This window comes from Triturus cristatus, chromosome 3_2 (assembly GCF_964204655.1).
Source record: "Triturus cristatus chromosome 3_2, aTriCri1.1, whole genome shotgun sequence".
NCBI lineage: Eukaryota > Metazoa > Chordata > Amphibia > Caudata > Salamandridae > Triturus > Triturus cristatus.
The window spans coordinates 986,836,383-986,857,546 of record NC_140584.1 but is presented as its reverse complement, the minus strand read 5'-3'; the positions used below and the strand labels follow the sequence as shown (position 1 = coordinate 986,857,546).

The following is a 21,164-nucleotide window of genomic DNA, read 5'->3' as shown; positions in this document are numbered from 1 at the left end:
AGGCCATTAGTGTGAGTTGATAGCCTATAAACCCACCTTTGCTCCTTTTCAAACAGCCTCTGTTGTACATTGCAACCAGATTTTATTTGTTCAATGATAGTCCATCGCATATCATTTGTCGTGTGGTTTCTTTCAAGGAAATGTTCAGTTAGCTTAGTCGTGACCCTTTTGCATCTGATGTTGCTACGATGCTCGCAAATTCTCTGTTTTATCTTCCCTGTTGTCATGCCAACATATCTTAGATTACATGGGCATTTAATCAAATAGACCACGTTGGTACTATTGCAATTCGTGTGTGCTCTTTGGGTCCAAGTCTTACCTTGTTCCAAATCCAAAGTTTTTGTGTTACTGGTCAGATGGCAGACACTGCAGTTACCACAAGAGTAGTGGCCTACAACGTCTGGCAGTCCCCAAGCATTCAGTACAGTTGATGGGTTTGCCTTCCCTGTTGTTATTGGGCGGGTGTTCACCAAAGTATCTTTTAGGCTCCTTGCTTTTTTGAACGAGAACAGGGGCTTTTCCCAGTGCAGGTTGCCAGTGTTAATAATTGACCAATGCTTGTTAATAGACTTCGTCATCATGTTGGACGCTGTATTGTATGTCGTTACACAAGTTAGGGGAATTTCACTTTCTGGGAGATTTTTATCTTCCAAAAGAATTTCTCTCGGTTGATTCCTTGCTCGCTTTTGGCACTTGTGGATAATTCTTTCTGGGTAACCTCTTTCAGTTAGTTTGTATGTCAAATCCATGGCCTGACTCCGATAATCCATGGTCTTGCTGCAATTCCTGCGTAATCTCAAAAACTGGCCATAAGGTAAATTCTCCCTCAGGGCTCTGGGGTGAAAGCTCTCAAATCTTAACAGATTGTTCTTTGCACTTGGTTTGTGATAAGTCTTAGTTTCCAAACGGCCATTCTCTTTCGTGATAACAACATCTAGGAAGATCATCGTCTGGGGGTCCACATTGTGTGTGAACCTGAGGTTGTAATCACAGGTGTTGATCCAGTATAGGAATTCATTCAGGGTTCCTCTCGGTCCTTGCCAAATGGCAAGGACATCATCTATATATCTCTTCCAAAAAATGATATGTGACCGAAAGGGATTGTCATTTGTCAGTATGAACTTAGTTTCAAAGTCAAAGACATAGAGCCCCTCTACACTAGGAGCGAAAGTGCTTCCCATCGAAGTGCCCCCTATCTGTAGGAACAGACTCCCCTCGAATTCAAAGAAGTTCTTTTTAAGAGCTAGTCTGGCACATTCTACTATGAAACTTTTAGGTGTTCTATATGTCCATGTATGCCATATCTTGAGTACTAAAACAGTGTCAAGATGATGCGCTTAAATCTAATGCATTTTGATTTCTAATGAAATATTAGGAACACTGTTGGGTAACTGCGACAACTCCTCTTGGAGTGCATGGTTTCCATTTCCCACACTATCTAACTGATGTTTTGTGTCTTGAGTCCCTGCCCCCCTCCTCCAGTCTCTTTATCTTGGCTTTCTCCCATACCTGCAAGGTTGATTTCCGCCACTTTCACTCTGGCTGTAAACCTGTCTCACCTTGCTGCTGGACTTGTCGGCGAGGATACTGTCGATGATGAATCAAGCGACGCTCCCGTTGACCAGGATACCATTGACGCTCCCGTCGACAATAGGCTCGTCGTTGATGCCGATTGTTGACATCGACTCCGTCGATGAGGACATCGAAAATACCGTCAGTGACCATACCATCGACGATACCGCCGATGACAAAGTTACTGTCGACAAAGAAATCTTCAATGTGGAGGCTTTCAACACTTGCAGAAATGACATTTCCACCTTTTTCTTTCATTCTGGTAAAAGACAAATCATCGACAACAATTCTTCCAGTGCATACGTCTCCTAGTAAGGTCTGACCATATCCTCTTGAAAACCTACTAGATAGATGAGGATTCTGATGATGATGGTACCATTGGAGTAGCTAGTAGTCCTTCCCAACTCCATGTCAAATGTCAGGATTTTGAAGATGACGAAGACCACTATCAGGACTTTTACTCTGCAAGAGAGCACTCGGAACCTTACCAACAACAACATTCTATCCCAATGTCTGGCTTTGGTAACAAAATTGCTAAGTATGCTCCAGGACTATTATCGGAAATTTCTCCCAACTGTGCCTGCCACTCCTATACCTCAAACGCTAAGACCTGTACAGCTCTTCCAAACTCCCAACACCACTACCGCCACCATCACAATTGTTGGAGACACCTATTGTCCCTCAATCACAATTCACACAGGTTCTAGCTCAACCCACAGCTAACAATCCTCAGTCTATGGACGACGAAAGGGAAGAGGCAGAAATATAGGACACAGTATCCATGCCCCATGAGTGGGATTTTCTTATTCCTACGCCATCCCTACCTCCAGCTGACTCACTGCCAGAAGACATCAGCGTTTTTCATAATTTAATGGAGAAAGCTGCAAAAAAATGTGAACTTCCAGTGCTTACTAAAAAGGTAGACTGTTTTCTCTACGATTTTAAGGGTCTCCCTATTATTGATTTTATTTGGCAGGAGGTTGTTAAAGCCATGAAAAGCCTGGCAACGGTTTCAGCAGTCACCCCAAAATTGGATACAAAGTGCAAAGCTCCAGCTGACTCTCCCACCTACCTCATTGGACAGATGAAACCAGATTCAGTGGTTTCCCGTCTACACTGATTTCCTCTCCTCCAGACAGAGATGGTCATCGGCTTGATAATGTCAGGAGAAACTTCACCACCATGGCGGCCACCACATGAAGAGCAGCAGGTTCTCTCGCTATACTAGGCCACCATGACTGCCAAATGTGGTCTGATATGTCCGACCGATTACCAGAGAAAACCAAGCTGGAAGCCTGGAAGATACTATAGGAAGGGGAAAGAATATCTGTCTAAATTATTGATTGCGCCATTGATGTTTCATCTTCTGGCTTCAGGCAACTTGTGGGAGCGGCCCTGCTCCCCAGACACAGATGGCAAAAATCTACTCCCTTTCGTCCGGAGATACAGAGTAAAATGCTATACATTTAATGGCGAATTCTTAGCACATGGATGATGTCCTACAATCCAACAAGGCTGACATGGATACCGCAAAGGTCCCTTGGAACTCCCCTATATAAAAAGCAGCTTTTTGGAGAACCAGGGACAGAGAGACTTATTCCTTTAGAGATGGTTATCAACCCTACAGGTAACAATATCAGCCAAGCCAAACTCAATACTACCCCAACTATAGTCAACCGCTGCAATATAGACAGCCACCAGCGGCTGCTTATAAACACTCAACAAGAGGTAAATTGGGTACCAGAGAAAGAGATTCTAACAGGAAACAGTGACCTCAGAATAGTGTGGGGTACTCCTTCTCCTCCCTCATCCCAAGTGAGAGGTCGAATTTCAAACCATCTTCACCACTAGTCCAAGATAACATCCGACAAGTGGGTGCTCGATGTGATCTCCTGAAGGTACATCCTGGAGTTTCTCCAAAAAGCCTCATGCACCACCCCCTCGCTTAGCCCACCCAATCAATCAGTCAGTCAAGGTTTATATAGCACAACTACTCACCTGTGAGGGTCTCAAGGCACGGAGGGGAGAATGGGGGGTGCTGATCTGTCCAGGCGCTGGTGTTCAGTCAAAGAATCAGGTTTTGAGATCCTTCCTGAATTGGATCAGCTACGGGGCTTGCCTAGTGTGGAGAGGCAGGGTGTTCCAGGTCGTGACGATGAGGTAGAAGAATCCTCCTGCAGTCCTGGTTTTGCGGATCCATGGGATAGTGCCCAGCTCCTAGAACGGATCTCTCTCATGCAACAAAAAGGAGCAATAGAATTCCAACCAAAACATCAGACGGGATTAGGATTCTACTCACGTTTCTTTCTAGTCATAAAACCCTCAGGAGATTTGTGTTTAATTCTAGACCTACAATAGTTGAACAGATTTCTAAAGAAACAGTCCTTCCCCATGGTGACAGTTCAGGACATTTTACACCTTCTCAACAGCAGAGATCGTTTGACGTCACTAGATCTTCAGGACTCCTACTTCCACGTTCCCATAAACCCAAAACATCACAGATTCCTCTGTTTTCAAGTAGCTGGCACACACTTACAGTTCAAAGTCCTTTCTTTTGGGCTGAAATGGGACCCCAGAATTTTTACAAAGATGCCAGCTCTAGTAGCTGCCCATTTCATATAGCAAGGAGTCAAAATGTTTCCATACTTGTACAATTGCCTCATAAAAGCTCCTACATTTCAGCAGGCATCAACAGCCACACCCATCTGCCTCATACCAAGCAATTTACTTGATCTAACTATCAACTACCAGAAATCTCACTTGTGTTCCACAACAACTTTAATGTTCTTGGGAGCACTCTTCTACACAATGCGGAACAAAGAATTTCCATCACAGTACAGACAACTAAAGATTCAACAACTAGCCCACTGAGTGTCCAAAGAAAAAAAAAATGTTTTTGTCCAGATCTACTAATCGTTCTTGGGAATGATTTTTTCCTCCATTCCCCTCATTCTAAATTGCCGGCTTAAAATGTGTCCACTTCAGGATGAGTTGGTTCAGCAATGGCTCCAGACACAGGGGTCCTATGACGATCTCATTCAAATACCTCTAACAGTGAAACTAACAATCTCTTGGTGAACACAGATTCCAAATCAGTCTAAAGGTCTCTCATACCTAGCACAGATTCCAGACTATGTATTAACAACGGATGCTTCCCTGGAAGGTTGCGGCTTCCACCTCTAGGACTTATAAATAAGCAGTACATGGAATTCAGAAGGCGCAAAGCTCCACATCAACCAACTGGAGCTCAAGGCAATCACATTAGCACTAAAGTTGTTCCTTCCCAAGATACAAAACTCGTCAGTACTCATACGCACAGACGATACCACCAGTATGTTTTATCTCCACAAGCAAAGTGGAACATGCGCACCAGTGCTTTCTCGGTCGGGCCCAACACATCTGGAACTGGGCTCTTCAACATCAGATATCACTCAAAGCAGAACATGGCCAGGAATTTCTAACATACTCGTAGACTTGCTGAGCAGGTCATGCATCCCTTACCACGAGTGGGAACTAGACTTTCACATTCCAGACTGTCTATTCCACCAGTGGGGCAAGCCTGACCTGGATCTATTTGCAGCAAAGGCGAACAGAAAATGCCAGTTCTTTACAAGCTGGCATCCCCAACAGGGATCGTGGGAAAATGCGTTTTTAATGCGATGATTGGGATGTATGCTTATGCTCTTCCCCATGATCTTCGCTGATCCCATGAGTGCTCAAAAAACTCGAGAGAGCCTTGCTGACTTCTCATTGTTCCCTGGTGGTCCTGGCAGTACTGATACACTGAGCTCCTGCTCCTCTTCGAAAAACCTCATGTTCAACTCAAACCAATACCAATGCTGCTAAACATGAACCAGGTCTGTCATCCAAATCGACCTCTCTTCACTTATCGGCCTGGCTCCTGAGTTCCACGAGTTCTTCAACATAGACATTTCTGCAGACTGCAGAGAAATCCTTGCCAAAGCAAGAAATAAAACAACCAACAGAACCTATAAATTCAAATGAAAACTCTTCTGCATTTGGTGTGCAGACTCTAATGTCCACCCTCTCACTTCACCGCCAGAGCATATCTTCCCATATCTGCTCCAACTAGCAAGATCCGGTTTGACTCATTCCTCCATCAGGGTGCACCAAGCAACAATCTCCAGGTTTTTGCTATCCAGTAATACGCCTTCTCTATGGTCTAATCACATTGTAAAACAGTTTCGCAAAGGCCTATTTAGGGCTTTCCCTTCAGTACGAAATACTCCACCATCGTGGTACCTCAATGTAGTACTGGGACAGCTAATGAAACCACCATTTGAGCCCATTCACAGGGTGGAATTGAATTACTTTACTTGGAAAACTGCATTTCTAGTGGCTCTCACATCTACCAAAAGAGTAAGTGACATTCACGCATTTACCATTAAGGAACCTTTCCTTCAATTAAAAGCAGACAGTGTTATACTTTGAATCAATCCTAAATTTCTTCCCATAATGCCGTCAGACTTCCACCTGAACGAGCCAGTCGTCTTACGAACTTTCTCTCCAAATCCTCAAACAAGTACAGAAAAATCTCTGCCCTTTCTGGGTGTCAAAAGATGCCTAAAGTTTTACCTTCAAAAAACATCAAATCTACAGAGAGGGTCAACTGTTTCTGCCTTACGCTGGTATCAGGAAAGGTTTTACTGTAAAAAAAACGGACTGTTGTCAGATGGATTGCATCGACAATACAATTGTGCCTCTCAAAATCTGGAAAGCCATTTCAAGACAAGGGCAAAGCCCATTCCACCATGGTTGTGGACTACTCTTTTTGCTGGTGTACCCATATAGCATTTGTGAAGAGCATAAACATGGTCCAACAGGCATGCATTTACAAAACATTATTGCCTAGGTGAGACTCACCAGGCTCATGTGGCTGTAGGACAAGCGGTATTATAGTGCTGTTATTGGTATACTGCTCATTATTCTGATTCAAGCATGTGAATCTATGAAAGATCCAATAATGGAGAAGAAAATTAGTTGTATACTTGTAACAGTAGTTCTCTAGTATTGGTATCTTTCATAGATTCACATGTGACCCACCCTCTTCCCCTTACAGTCTCTCCTCATTCATCGGCTTATTAATTCACACTTGTGCTGTGGAGTGTTCTAGAGGGTGATGGCACCTGAATGGCTAAAGTTTATAGTTTGGTCCCTTTTTTTAAAAAAAAAGGACATAGACTATAGAACATATGGCTTATTGCTCTTATGTCTATTGTAGTGATGCACATTGCTTTATTACAGTAACGTGGAACTCTCATTTCGACGACTGGGAATGATTCAAGCATGTGCATCTATGAAAGATACCAATACTGGAGAACTACAGCTACAGGTAAGTAACTAATTTTCTTTTCACCTAAAAAGTTGAAGGTCGTAAGGACTCTAAAATGACTCCTTATGAACCGGTGGTGCACAAGCGGTTGAGTGATTCAGAGCACAGCTCATATGTAAATTTGCTGTTAGGTGATTGTTTCTTTTAAAGCCTTTCTCATACTTCTGATCACTCTCCAGGTGCAAATGCAACTGTGGTTATTGCCATTAAAACGAAAATGACGAAAAGTATTCTCTGAAAACGTAGATCTTTTTTTGCATTGAACTAGAGGTATGTAATTTCTCTTATGTAGGACAGCAGAGTTTCTTACGGTTTTTATTTAAGTGCCCTCAGTGAGCCATTGACGTGTTTTGAAGATAGTATAACACAAAGGTGTTTAAGGCAGCTAGATAAGTGTTGGCCCTGCCTGTCCATATTGGATGAACATGTTGGTGGTTTTCGTGCTCAGAGGCAATTTATTGCCAGCAGAAGTTTATTTTGATTGCTAATTCCTATGTTATTCAATACAAATAACCTATTGAAACCCTTAATTTCCTATTTTTGTTATACCTTATCATTATAGATGTGGAGCAGTTTCTTTCCAGTACAAGGAGCAATTTAGAATACCTCTTGTCTCAGCACAGCGGAAAGGAGATCATTGAAAAATTAAGTAATTCTGTCTTTGCTATGGCAACTCGTCAGCTGGTAAGTAAATGTAGATAAGACTGAAGGGGTGATTCTTTTTGATGTAGATATATTTATTGAAAGTTTTAAATGGGGATTAAAGTTATGACGGTGACTGGCACAAAGTGATTTACAGCTACGAAAAATGCCTTGGGCCTTTGCTAATCGGCATTACAATCATCATTGCGAGTTACAGTTTTGTTTCTGTATTTAAGTAAGGTGCTTGGTATGTAGAGCATTACGATGTTACGTTATGTCTCCTTCAGAGCATTCTTTTGTGATATTATTTCATTTCATGACACGAGAGGCTTAGTTTCTTTGTTTTGTTTAACAAGCACTTTAATACATGCATTTCACAGCTTGTGAGTCTTTGTACTTATATTCTCTTGTGTGTTAATAATAGCATTCAGGTTCCTTAGGCCCATATAGGAGTAGCTTGCCCACTCCAGGTTTTGTTTCTTCTTTTTGGTACTTGTAGTGCATTATATTCAGAGGTCCCAAGTACCAGCATCCAAAAAAAGAAAAAAAAAACCTTGATGAACGACTCCTGCATTGAGCTAGGAAATGTGAACACGAGCGTCTGTGTGCATGAAGTGATATCAACCAGGGGATATTTAATGATTCCCGTGAAATACAGATTTCATCATTATAATGACAGACCCCAAACCACTCTGCAGAGCTTTAACATTATTAAGACTGTGCGGCAGAGAGGGCCAAATTATGCTGCAAGGGCTAAGTTATGTATCTCCAAATGCTGCAGATTATGTCGCATATTCTCTGTCAGTATTGTTATCATCCATTTAAGGGCATTTTTAGTGGAATCAGAAAATGTGACAAATTATGTGGTAAATACAGTAAGTCCATAATTTTGCAGTAAATCCTGTAGCCACAGAATCACCTAAGGCCACTGACACTCAACTTTGCCCATTGATGTATTAATATTTTATTTAGCAAAGGTCATCAAAGCGTAAACATTCTCTTTCTACTCATAGCTCATTGTTGGCTGCACTTTGAAGAAACCCTAGCTACCTCAAAATAAACACGCAGTATAAAAAATACAAAACGGGGACCATGTATAATTTTGTCCTGAATTGCCTTCTCGGACTTCTGGTGACATTTACAAACCATTTGTCTTTACAGTCCTTGTTTATGATGTCACAAGAACCCCTCGAAGGCCATATTGAACCATGTTACCCATTAAGTGTTCTCTGTATATGTCTGTGTGTTATTATGCCTCAGAGTTTTACAGTTAATTTCATTTTTTCCATTTTCCATAGATGACATTCATGTTGGATTTCTGCGCTTTAGACATTCCCTATTGTGACATGTTCAACAAGTTCAGCATGCTGACTGAATTATTAAAGGATCTATGTAAGGAATCAGAGGAAATGAATAATAAGGTATCATGTAAACATTATTTTTCTTTTTTTTCTGCTTAGATTTTACTGTTGGCTTGGTTGTCCATTGCAGAACCATATTTCTTTATTTGGAAACAGATCGATTTGATCAAGCTAATTTAATGTAAGGGTATGAGAGTCAGGCTAAGGCAACATATGTTGGCATGTAAACCAAAACTTGGGTCCATGGACGGATACCCAAGCCTTCGAAGCTGGGGCTTTGTGTTCAGCAGTGGCAATCATCGGCTCTTCAGGGGCGTGTAACTGTTAACAATTGCTTAAAATAGAAAATAAATAGGTAAGACTTTCCCTTTGCAGTGAGCTCTGGTTTGCAGAATTATTAAACAAAGACATCGGGCAGTGTTGTCTCAGTAGCAGATGGCGCGTTTTGAGGTTTTCCTCCAGTTACATTTTATAGATCTAGATTGTCCCCACTGTTTCAGTCACATTTGTGTATATATAGCCTAACGCTTATCAACTGCGTGGAATTGTTCTCCTCTCTGAAATATGTCTCTGTATGCATGCATGATTTAATTTTAAAGTGAGATGTCATTTATAGAAAATAAAACTAAGCTATGGATAAAAGCCTGGACATAGCTCCTAAAAAAACCCAGAGTAAAATAGTACTATTATCGTATTTTGGAAACACAAAATCACATAGGACACGTGCAAAACCATTTTGCGACCTCACTCCAATTTTTAAAATCGCAGCATATGGGACTGCGAAATATCATTTGACTATTTACTAAACCTATTTTGTGAGTGAGAAAATAGTTCAGACTCACTAAAGTATTTTTGCATTACATTACGAATCTCGATAGAGGACACGAGAGGAGTGTCTCTGCCTAATTGCGAGTCACAGTGGTATGTATCAATAGTACCACTGATCAGTTACTAGCATTGATGGTAACTGATCCATCTCCTTAGTGAATACCATTGAATGACCTTCGAGGCAAGCAGTCAGTGGTCTAGAGATCCATTGCCAGTTCCTTCCAATGTATTCTCTAATGAGTAACTTCTTTTTTTTTTTTTTAAAGCAGCAAACGGAGAATGGGCTGGTTAAAGAATAAAAAAAAGTTACTCGTTTGGGATTCCAAACACCGAAGTGGTGCTCTGTTATCACTTGCAGGATCTCATCCCTGTGTTTTTAATGAGTCGAAGGAGGGTTGCAAATAGTGACTTGCCTTATTAATATTCATTAGGCCGGACTCTCTGTGACCCGCTGCGACTGGAGAGTTTGCCATGCGACCTATTAGTACATAGTTTGCATAGCAAAATCAGAGACTGATTGCAAAAAGTCGACCTGCAATTTGTGACCACTTTGTTTAACTTGACTCTTAGTTTATAGGGAGAATAGTTATTTAATCACCTCAGGAAATGCAAAGAAACCATGATAAGGAGAAAACCATGGGTAAAGGGAAACAACCGCACAGAAACCTGCATGATACAGTGAAGCAGAGATGTAAGTAGACAGCAATAAATGGATATACTAACACAGAGAAGAAGGGACATTGAAAGCAGGAAAGATACTGAGTTAAGGAGGCATAGCACAGAGGGCGTTAAAATTGGACTATCGAAAGAAAGTCAATTAGACAGGAAAATATATTGTAATGGATATACACTCCCTCACCTTCTTTGAATCATTACCATGCTACAGGCTGGATTCCTAAACTTTTCTCTAGCTGTAGTCTTATGACATAACAGATGAACCTGTGTAATTCAACCAGAACTAATGTCCCAAATTGTGGTTGTTGACAGTTTCTTATTTTTCTGCCTTCATCAACACAGGTTCCAGAGCTGTGGAGTTCTCTCAGTTTTTCATTCAACTGAATTCTTTGGGCTTTAAGCCCTACTTTGAGTAATTGTGGTATCTGCGTCATCTCATGGCACCACTTCTTGCTTATGAAGGCTATTCGGTAAAGGGAAGCCAAGTTGACTTTCATGAAGAGTAAGTCTCGCAGTAGGAAGCTGGATATATATATATATCTCCTACTGGCGGTCGCCAGTAGGTAGTTATAGTTAGGACCTATTTTCCATAGGAAATCCGCAACATTCTATTTGTAATAACGTTGGCGCCGATTGACGAATCCTCGCGACATTTTCCAAACTTTTGGCCAGCTCCGCTCCGACCCTGAAAATTTTGCGGTGATCCGTCAAGCGTGGGCCGAGAAAAAAGGGGGGTCCGAAAACGCGTTTTCCCCATGCAATTTCTCATAGGATCTGTTGTCGCAGCTACAGCCCGAACCGCTGAACGGAATGACACCAAATTTGGCAAAAGTTAGTGATATCTATGGCCGCGGAGGATCCGCGGACCGTACCACCACCGTACGCGCACCCTCCCCGAACCGAGCGCGCACCTTCCCGATCGTGCGCTGAATGCTAATTGGCTGTCGAGTGTCTCTCTACATTCGAAACCAGGAACTTTTGGCGGCCATTTTCTGCCTCGGTAGAAGCGAGGCTGAGGAAGCAAGGGGAAATAAGTGTGTAAAAACATATAAAGGGGGCAGAGTGGAAATACTCTGACCCTCTAGAGGTGCATAGGGGGTCCCAGAAGGACCCCCTGGGGCCCCCCTTTTTAAAAAAAAAAAAAAACACGGCGAAATGCGCGCACATCCTATCGCGTTGGATGCACCGATCCTCCGCGGTGGGTTCGCGGATCCAAAAACATTGAAAAAAATATATAAAATAAAGTTTTGCACATATAGCTAAAAATATATTTTGAAAAATATAAAAAAATGTTTGAAAAACCTATTAAGTTAAAATAATATTTTTTAATTTTTAAAAGAATAAATTGAAAAAATACATTTAAAAATGGTGATAAAGTATTTTAACAAAAATGTAATTAATGAAATGACACTGAATTTGAAAAATAAAGAAATCCAATCAAAATAATTAAACATGATATCTTCAGAGATAAGTTATAGATAGGAATTAGCATTTAAAAACCCTTGAAATTCACTGAAAAAAAACATAGGTTTCAGGCCTGATATAGATAGGAATTAGCATTTAAAAAATCTTTGAAATTCACTGAAAAAAACATAGGTTTCATGCACGTTATAGTTAGGAATTGGCATTAAAAAAACCTTTGAAATTCACTGAAAAAACCACAGGTTTCAGGGGCGTTATAGTTAGGAATTGGCATTTAAAAAAACCTTAGAAATTCACAAAAAAAACCCATAGGTTTCAGGGGTGTTATAGTCAGCTGGACATTTCCCTCGTACAAAACCATTGAAATTCCCCTGTTATAGTTAGTTCAGCTAACTATAACTCGCGCCACCGCAATGCACTGCTGATGACGTCACATATTACATCACTCATGACATGGTCAGTGACATAACTGATGACATCACTGATGACGTCATCCATGTGATAAATTAGTGCATCTTCTCACACCCTAATATAACCTTTGATACACCGACTCAAAATTTCAGACTTCCATTTTCAAAACCATAGATACTCCAATACCAATAACTACATATACACTAATTGACTCTTAGGTCTACACACACCTCCACTCACTCACCTGTAGAGTCACTCATACTTACAGTCACTCGGTACAGGACTATCATATGCATTTATATACCTATATAGACACTCAGACACCACCAATCATCCATAGACATACTCACACACCAAGTCAGTCATGGAAATAATTAATCACACTCCCATTTACTCACCTATGCAGTTATACACACACAAGTTCACTTACTCATAAAAATAGTACCACATTCTTATGCTCTTATACAATCACTGATACAAGCACACACTCATCCATACAGCCACTCTCACAATCACACACTCTCACATATACCCACTTACATACTCTTACACACATACATACTGCCTTTAACATATGTAGTTACTTACACATGTACCACTGAGATATAAATTCAATTACTAACACACCTATACATACACTCACCCAACCATACAGTCCATCACAGATACACTCTTAAAAACATGCACCCACTGAATCACCCACTCACACATCTAGTCACAGAGTCACACACACCCTACCCACACAAACACTCAGGCACCCATACAGATACTCAGACAACCAATCAATAACCCATATAGACACTCATATAGCTATTCAAAAAACCATGCAGCCACTTATACACCAACACACAGACACATACAGATATTCACACAGTTTAGATACTAGTCTGCAGTAAGATACATTTAATGACTCACTTATAGAGTCAGTTACGCATCTAGAAAATCATCCATTCACACACTTGTACACCCACTTATTTTTCAACCGGCCTTTCCCTATATATATTAAACATAATAAAACTGTTCAGAAACACATACTCAATTAATGATGTAATCAGTGATGTCATCAGTGATGTCATATGTGACGTCATCAGCAGTGCATTGCGGGGGCGCGAATTATAGTTAGCTGAACTAACTATAACTGGGGCATTTCAATGGTTTTGTACGAGGGAAATGTCCAGCTAACTATAACACCCCTGAAACCTATGGGTTTTTTTGGGGGTGAATTTCTAAGGTTTTTTAAATGCCAATTCCTAACTATAACGCCCCTGAATCCTTTGGTTTTTTCAGTGAATATATATATATATATATATATATATATATATATATATATATATATATATCTATATATATATATATATATATATATATATATATCCATAACCAAAGTAAGGTATAGTGTGCACAGAGTCCAGTAGAGGCTAAATTAGATAATCACTAACAACTCTATTTGTGGTAGTGTGGTCGAGCAGTTAGGCCTATCAGGACGATGTTTTAAGCATTTATTGTACACACTCAGACAAGAACTGATAACACACACTTAGAGACTGAATCCAGACCAATCAGGTAAGTATTAAAAAGGTATACTTATGTTTTATTTCTAGAAACAAGTATACTTTCAAAAGCAAAAACTTACAAGAAAATGCAATTGTAGTTGAAATTGGAATAGTTACAGGTTTGTATTGCTTTTAAAACAGTTCAGAATACATTGAAATTACTTTGGATTACTTTTCCGTTACTTCGACTACTCGGGGTGATATGCCTAGATATCACACCATGGATACAGGTAAGTATGACCGTTTTGGATTTCAAGCAACATTACTTTGGCTTCAGTACAAAAATCTGTTCAACACAGAACATTTCTGGGCGGAAAAGCATAGCATGGGTTCCTATAGAAGAAAAGGTTAGCCAATGGGGATAGGGGGCCTTCGGTCAGGAGCTGCTTACAAGCAGGCCAATCTGTTTGGGAGCAAAGCTCCATGGGTTAAGAGCAGCACTGCCGGGGCCAACAATCCGCACAGGAGCTGCTCCTCCAGCGGCACAAAGGCGGCCGGATGCAGAGTGCCAAAGAGATGTTGGGGGTCCTGTGGATTCCAATGGAGATCTCCGGTTCAGAAGAGATGCTGCAGGCTCGGTCGAGGAGGTTTCCCCATGGCGACCACCGGCAGAAGAGGTAAGTTGGGTTCTTGGGGGATGCCTGGACACCGTCGGTTGGGCCACCCAAAGCCGTGGGGCATCGGGTGCAGGGGTGTCTTTAGGCATTAGATCTTACCAACTCTGGTTGGGGGGACCCCTCAGGTTGAGGCTGCAGGCGTCGGGTAGAAGATAGAGGTAGGTCACGGATCACTGGATCCCAGGTCAGGATCGCTGGGGAGACCTCGTTGTGGTGTTGGGCCTCTCATACTCGGGCCGTGGATGTCTGGTGCAGAGTGGTGCAGAACCGCGGAGCCGCCTGGATCCTGGTTCTGTGATGGAGTCTTTAGATTGAGCAATTCCGGTACTCACAGGAATAAAGTAGTTTGGTGAAGGCAGGGCAGGTCCTCCGGGCTCTGGATGGCTGCTGGACACGCCGGGGTTTCGGTGGTTGCAGGTCGAAGTCGGGACAGGCAGGTAGGGTTGAGGCCAAAGCAGTTGGTGTCTTCTTCCTCGTTCAGCACGGCTCTTCGGTCCTTCTTCTTTCTTCTTCTCGTAACTGAGGAGGCAATATTCAGGGTCGCCCCTAAATACTAAATTTAGGGGCGTTACAGCAGTGTGCAGGTTTGGACCAATGAGTGTCTTCCTTGGGGTGAGTACAAGCCCTATTATGCAAGCCTCGTGAGGGAGGGGGGAATGAGCCTCTCTCTGGTTGGCTGTCCCCTTAGCTTCATGATTGAGGGAACGAGATGTGTGCTTCATCTCACCTCCCCCACCTGAGGGGTGGGGTTGGCACAGGTGGGCACACCTCTCTTACAAACTTGGTTTTTCCGCCGATTCTCTGGCCCAAAGTGGGGTTCCAAACTGGTGGGAGCCAGTTGCTGGGGGCAGCAGAAGGCAGGCTCAGCTAACAAAGGCAGCATGCCTTTGAAGCTTCCCCTGTGTGGACCCAGCCCATCCTAAGGGAGGAGGCATGACACCTCTGCCCAGCATAGACTTTGTTTCTGGACTCAGAGAGCGGAGGCCCTCTACCCAGGGGGCCAGAAACCTGTCTGGTGGTGGCAAATGACGCGTAGCCATTCATGAACCACACCAGGGCTGGTCGTTTTTCAGGGGGCATCTCTAAGATGCCCTCTGGAGTGCATTTTTCATTAAATCCCACACTGGCATCAGTGTGGGTTTAATGTGCTGAGAAGTTTGCTTCCAAACTTCAAACTTCCAAGATTTTAGTAAAGCCATTATGGAGCTGTGGAGTTTATAATGACCATCTCCCAGACCATATACTCTTAAAGGCTTCAGTTCACTTACAATGTCTCACCTGTGGTCCAGTGCACCCTTCTAGAGGGGTGACTTACCTAGGCCACAGGCAAGGGGTTGCAGGATGTCGACTCTTCACTTTTCTCTGCACCAAAACACGTAGCCTGCAGTGTGTGAGTGTAAAGGTGCAGGGTCCCTAAGGCTGGCACAGTATGTGCTGCAGCCCTTAGAGGCCTTCCCTAGTCACAGTGCCCTTGATACCTATAGTACCATTTACAAGGGGCTTACCTGTGGTCAGGGATGTGCCAGTTGTGGGTACAAAGGTACAGTTTTGGGAAAGAACACAGGCCCTCAAAACCTGAACCCAGGAACCCAGGGCACATTAAGTCAAAGTGCATCAAATGTCCAGCAAAATGTGGGGTATAACCATTCAAAAAGGGAGAATTTTCCTATGCACGTTCTCTTTCAGGAGGAAGAATGTTCTTGCTCAAGATCATTCCTCCATCTAAGAGAGACTGGAAACATACAAATTGGCATCACAGGTCTTCGCATGGCGATAATAGAGAAAGGTACTCGTTCTTTTGACCCAATGTAATTTCTGGAGACTTTATAGAATCCTACTTTCATTACAGCTAGTTTCTACTTGATATAAGTCTTGGCTTTTATGGATCAATTCTGTTTATTGGAGTCCACCAAGTACATAACACAGCTTGTCTGCCTACAACCAGCAGCCGGCAGTGAGCACAATAGACAGCCAGTAGTTCACAGCTGTATGCCCACAACCTGGAGGCCGGCAGCGATCATTTATCAATGGACAAATAAAGAAAGCAAAAGAACATAAACCCCTCCCCTCCGCACCAAAATCAAATATTCACTGTTTGCCAGACAGAGTTGTGTCTGCAGATATTCGGGGAAGTCACTTCTCTAAATTCTATGGAGAGAATTTGGATGAAGGGGGCCCATAGATCAGTGGGTGGCTGCTCTGTTCTCCACTATGAGAGATAGCCGCTGGTGTCAAACGCTAAGTTGATGTCATCTGTGACCTACTCCCAGAATCTAGACAGTTTGGGGCAGTGACAGAGGAGCTGAAGAAGAGAACCCATCTGCCCACAGCCTCTCTGGCATTTCTCTGATCGACCCTTGTTACATCTGTGAATACGTGCTGCTGTGAGATACCCGTAGGAGGCTATTTTTGTAGGCCGCCTCCGTACTAGCCATGTTGTTGGCTGTATGGTGTATCATATAATAGATATCATTCCATTCTTTTGAGGAAAGGGATCACCTCGATTCCTCCTGCCAGCGTAACTGGCCTTTGGCTTTATACGTGGTGCCACTTTCGGAAAGCAGAGTATAGAGTTCAGAAATAAGGTGCTTATTGCCCCTCCTTAAGACCAGCCATTTCTCAAAAACAATAAGTGGGTGCCGACATATAACCTGGAGAGGTCACCCAGTGCTGCAGCTATAGATAATAAAAAACATGGGATGCGGGGAGTGAGTAGTTCTGTCAGTTAGTTGAAGCAGATCATCTCTGAGGGGTTGAGAGAGGTCTGTTCCGCTCTACAAGAAAGCGGAGTTGCATGGCTTGCAAATATCAAATGATCAGGGGGAGCCCTAAGCCCCCCTCCCCCTTGTGTGTTCTTTCCCACCCCAAACAAATGTATTGATAGCAAGTTGCAAGAAGCGCTGCACCGATGGTGAATGAGTCAGCGGTAAGTGTGGAAGCTATAGAGAATACGCACAAGTGCCGTCATTTTAATTGCGACTATGTGGCCTGACCAGGACAACTGCAGATGACTCCAAGAGGAGAGCGACTTATTTGTCTGGTCAAGGAGGGACCCATAGTTCGCCGCTAAAGTCTTTGCTATAGTAGAAGTGAGCTGGATGCCCAGATATGGTATGGCTTCCGTCATCCATGCCAAAGGAAAACAGGGGTGGAGTAACCAATAGGTTTAGAATTTGAGACTTTTAAAGGTTGGGTTTAAATTCCGAGACCTCTCCAAATAGTTGCAGCTCATCGAGTAGGGACAGCAAGGACGCCATGGGGTCTGCCAGCGAGAGGATGACATTATTAGCGTACAGCACCGAAACGGATGCCGCAAGTCTGCAGGTTGTCTCTAATTCACTGTGCCGTTAGCTCCATGTAGAGCGCCAATAGTAGTAGCGAGAGATGGCATCCCTGGCGTGTGCCACGTGCTTTTGGAAAAGTAGTGGATGATGTCCCATTGACCCAGATGGAGGCTCTCGGGGAACTATAGATACAGCAGATCCACTTGATGAATGTGTCCCCGAAGCCAAAGTGGTAGAGCGTTTCATGCATGTAGGGCCAGCGGACACGGTCAAACTCCTTCTCTGCATCGATGGAGAGGAAAAGTGCCTCTTTTCATGACCTTTGAATGATATCAAGTAGATGCGACAGCCTTTTAGTGTTGTCCCCACTTTGTCTCTTTGGAATAAAGCCGTGTCGGTCAGGATCGACCAGCCCCGGCATGACTGATTTCATATTGGAAGCCAGGATCCCGGCAAAGAGTTTGGCTTTTATGTTGAGAAGCGAGATGGGTCGATATGACCCACAGTCTTCAGGATCCCTCGATGGCTTAAGTTTCATAGATATGGACGTCCCATCATCGAGTCCGTCAACGTCCCCGAATCGAGGAAAGAATTTATGGGTCGAGTAAGAAGGGGAGCTAGCTTCAGACAGAAAATTTTATAAAATTTGGTTGAAAACCCGTCCGACGCCTTGGCAGGCTTCAGATGCTTGATTTCTGCAACTACCTCATCAACGCATATTGGCTGATCCAGTTGGGGCGCGAGTGCCGCCGGCAATCGAGTCAGGGGGATCCCCCGCAGATAGTCCACCCTGCGAGACATCCAAGTCCGAGTACAGGGCACTGTAGAACTCTTTGTAGGTTGAGGCGATTCGCTCATATGTGTGTACTTCCTCTCCCTTAGCTGTCCGAATCAAGCTCTCTGAACCAGACAGGGTCTTGTTGCGGAGCCTATGAGCCAGCATGCGCCCGCAGCGGTAACTGCTCAGATAGAATTTTTACTCCACCCTATCCATGTCCAGACACTTCAAAAGAAGCCTCTTTTGCTCCAGGTCCCGCTGGACCCCAGGGGCCCCCTTTCGCTTATGAATCGCCTCTACCTCTGGCGCTTCTCCCAGCAAGCCCGATTTTCTGCTGCCGAGATGGCGATGCATTTGCCCCTTACTACCAGCTTTAACGCCTCCCACACCAATGATCAGGAAGTGCTTTTTACGTCGTTAGTGAGGAAGTAGTCCGCAAGCACCGTGCGCACTGTAGCAATCGTAGCTGGAGATTGCAACAACGCTTTGCGCAATCGCCACCGGGAGGCACGGGTTGATAGTCTCACAACCTTAAAGTCAGAGAGATCCTCGCGTGGTCCGAAATGGATTGGGGTTCTATGCTCGCCTCTCAGACCATTGCTGTACGGGGGACGCAAGAATACTATTTATGGGCCGCCGAGTAGAAAGTGTAGTTCCTCAAAGAGTGCAGGTGACACCAGATATTACGGAGCCCCCGATCTGACAGCCAACGAATGCGATCTGACAGCCAACGAAGGCTATCAGACATGAAAGCACCTGCTTGTGAAGAGCGCTGGCTGGAGCGTTGGGTCCATGACCAAATTAAAATACCCTCCTATTGCCACTGCCACATCCAGGGTCCCAAGGGCCGCTGCAAGTGCATTAAGAATAAAAGGTTCCTGTCACTCATTCAGGGCGTAGATATTGGCCTGGGTGAAATGAAGAGAGTCCGGGGTATGTGTTCTACTAGAAGATGGCCCTTTATTTCAGCTATTTTGGATATAAACTTGCCATTACATTTCTGAGAAAAAAGGATAGCTATCCCGTTCTTAGTGAGACCATACAACTGGGGATTTTGAAAGCGTTTCTATGGGGACAATCTGCGGGCAACTGGTGCGGAGGAGTGACAAAAAGCAACAACAAAAAAAAAAAACAATACAAAACATCAATCAGCACAACGTGGTGACATCAGTCCATCACAGTGTGAAAACTGGTATGGGACGCTGGCCGGTCGAGGCATAGGCAGCCAGTCCAGACTCCTGCATGAGGGGACACAGCTCCCAAAGGAGAGGGTAGAAGAAGGAATGGCTGCATGACTGGCGTGCCTCAATGACTCCGCCAGCCCTGTGCCCTCCCGCCTGGCATTCCTCCACAGTTTCAGGGAGTCTCCAGGTAGCACTGGTGAGCCGCCTGCCTTTCTTTGACCATGGTGGCTATGTGCGATTTGTGTCTCCCGGAGGTTCCTTCCTTCTTGTGCTAGCAATGCTGGCTGTGTCCTTTAGTGACCGGGTAGTCAGACCCCTCCTCTTCCCTAAGGCCCACAACGTGAGAGCCTCCCTATGGGATTGCAATTGCCACAGCCGGCCCACGCAGCGAAAGATGAGACGAAAAGGGAGCCCCCATGAGTTTGATATCCCTTTCTCTCTGAGGAGCGCTGTGATAGGGCGAATGTCTTTTTGCTTTTGGAGGGCAATCACAGACAAGCCTGATTCAGCACTAGAGCACGGCCCTTGAACTGGACCGGATGGGTCTCCCAACCAACTGACCTCCGACCTCAGAGCCCCCACTCAGTTCAGGCATGTTCAGGCTGGTCAAGCATCCCTCATGGGCATTAATTGTAGGATATCTCCAGACTATTACAGGGCCCAGTGCTGGAAGTCCCAGCGAAGCCTAGGTCAGCGTGCCGGCCAAGCCATGAGCATCCAGGGCGCAAACCCGCATCTTGGCGACCAGCCCACCCGTCAGAGTCCGCCACGTGGTCCAGTTTCTCCAACAAAGGTGTAGAAGGCAAGCTTTCCCTGCTGGCCTCCGGTCCCGGCGGTGGCTACTCCGCTTGAGACAAAGGTGCGTCCCCACACTTCCGGGCCCCCTGCACCACAGGGCACCGGGGCCCACTCGCATCCAGTCACTGGGCCAGCTCCTCACACACACCTGTCAGGCACCAAGTGTGGGCATCGTCATACTCCGGCAGCGGCCCTCCAGGAATAGAGCAGCAACAAGCCAGGTGTCGGTCACTTGAGGAAGGCCGGTGCCACTAGAGGAGTCCCTGCGCAGTGGAGCCCCACAGGGCTGCCACTGCCCTGTGCGCCGCCGGGCCAGCGAGCAGAAGGGGGTTTAGTGACATTCGGCAGTGCAGGGTATCTCTGCTCCCTTTCGGCTGGTGGCCACATGCTGTCCTCCAGTCCCCCTCCAGGTCAATTGCACTCTGACCTGGGATCGCTGGCAGTTCCAGGAGCAACCCCTACACCAAGACGGCTCAGGGGCCTCTCCCGCACTAGGCTACTGCTGGAGACACCGCTGTCACTCGACAGAGCCGGGGCCCACTCCAGTCCTAGGCCGCATCAGGGCTACTCCGCCTTTGCTGTCTCATACTCGGCGGGCCCCCCTACTCAGGAACTTCGCCAGCTCAATGCCACTTGCTATATGCGTTGGAGGATTCCCACCGCCTCCCCATCCTCCCCCATGATGT

At 44.5% G+C, this 21,164-nt stretch overlaps 1 protein-coding gene across 2 annotated transcripts in view; it reads left to right on the top strand.

The window, feature by feature from the left end:
* The window catches only part of ZZEF1 (zinc finger ZZ-type and EF-hand domain containing 1), a 1,433,434-nt gene that overhangs the window by 429,680 nt on the left and 982,590 nt on the right, over window positions 1-21,164 (top strand). For both annotated transcript variants that reach the window (XM_085649580.1, XM_085649579.1), the window contains 2 exons: window positions 7,488-7,609; window positions 8,866-8,988. In XM_085649580.1, coding sequence (XP_085505706.1) covers window positions 7,488-7,609; window positions 8,866-8,988 — 245 coding nt within the window. The remainder of the gene's footprint in view (window positions 1-7,487; window positions 7,610-8,865; window positions 8,989-21,164) is intronic.